Source organism: Lipotes vexillifer, unplaced genomic scaffold (assembly GCF_000442215.2).
Source record: "Lipotes vexillifer unplaced genomic scaffold, Lipotes_vexillifer_v1.1 scaffold591, whole genome shotgun sequence".
Lineage (NCBI taxonomy): Eukaryota > Metazoa > Chordata > Mammalia > Artiodactyla > Lipotidae > Lipotes > Lipotes vexillifer.
The window spans coordinates 2,689,856-2,690,806 of record NW_006791954.1 but is presented as its reverse complement, the minus strand read 5'-3'; the positions used below and the strand labels follow the sequence as shown (position 1 = coordinate 2,690,806).

General features: G+C 59.8%; 1 protein-coding gene across 1 annotated transcript in view; it reads right to left on the bottom strand.

Annotated features, from left to right (window-relative positions):
* The window catches only part of COPZ2 (coat protein complex I subunit zeta 2), an 11,172-nt gene extending 10,822 nt beyond the window's left edge, over positions 1-350 (bottom strand). The window contains exon 1 of the mRNA XM_007465119.1: positions 251-350. Coding sequence (XP_007465181.1) covers positions 251-322 — 72 coding nt within the window. The 5' untranslated portion in view covers positions 323-350. The remainder of the gene's footprint in view (positions 1-250) is intronic.
* Positions 351-951: the final 601 nt, after the last annotated feature.

Sequence of the window (951 nt, the reverse complement as noted above, 5' to 3'; positions counted from 1 at the left end):
CGCGGCCCCCTCCCCCGGGTGCGGACGTGGCCAGGCCTCCGGCCGCTGCATTCCGCTCGCCGCCTCGCGCTGACAGCGCCGCCCCGCCCCGCGCCCCCCGGGGCCGCCGCCCGCTCCTCCCCGGCAGCCGCCGGCCTCGCGTCCGCCCCTCTCTGCCAGTCTGCGCGTGTCCTTCCTTTCCCCGCGGCCCTTCCCTCCTCGCCCTCCTCCTCTCCTCTCCGTTCCCGCCCTCTCCGCCTTGCGCCCACACCCCAGCGCTCCTTCCCCCACCTCTCCGTCCCCTCGCCCTCCTCGTCTCCTCAAAGTCCAGAGCTCCCCGCATCCTCCGCTTGTCCCAGGACCGGCCCCTCTTTCCCCTCCGTTTGCCCCAGGCCCGTCCCCTCTTTCCCTCCTGCCTTCTCTCTGACTTGTGGGTTTGCTTTGCACTGACGTCCGCAGGCTGTCCTGAGGCCAGCAGAAAACACAAGCAAAGTCCAGTTTGTCTTTTGAGTCCTGGTAGGTACCGTTGGGACAAATATATCAGGTTATCCTTTGGGTCTCAGAGACAGGTTCTAGCAGTGGGAGCAGATGAGGGCAGCTCTTAGAGAGACCCCTCAGCATAGAAGAGTTTCTCCCACTCCTCTCACGAGACTTGGGTTAGGGAGCCACGGCGCCCGGACGCTGTGGCAGAAGTCTCCCAAGACACAGGCATGACACTATCTGAAACAAGACAGATGCCTAGCAGCACAAAGGCTTCACCAGTGAATGGCATCAGGCTTTGCCACGCTTTGGTTCCTTTGGCCTAAGTACACCAGAGGACAAGCTTTAGCTTCAGCGTCCTCAAGGCCAGTGGGAAATTCACACTCCAACGGTACAGTTTACAGTACTTATCCATTTACCTATCACAATACCAGGCATGCATTTTACACTTAAGACTTTTCACATACATTATCTAATATAACTTACACCTGT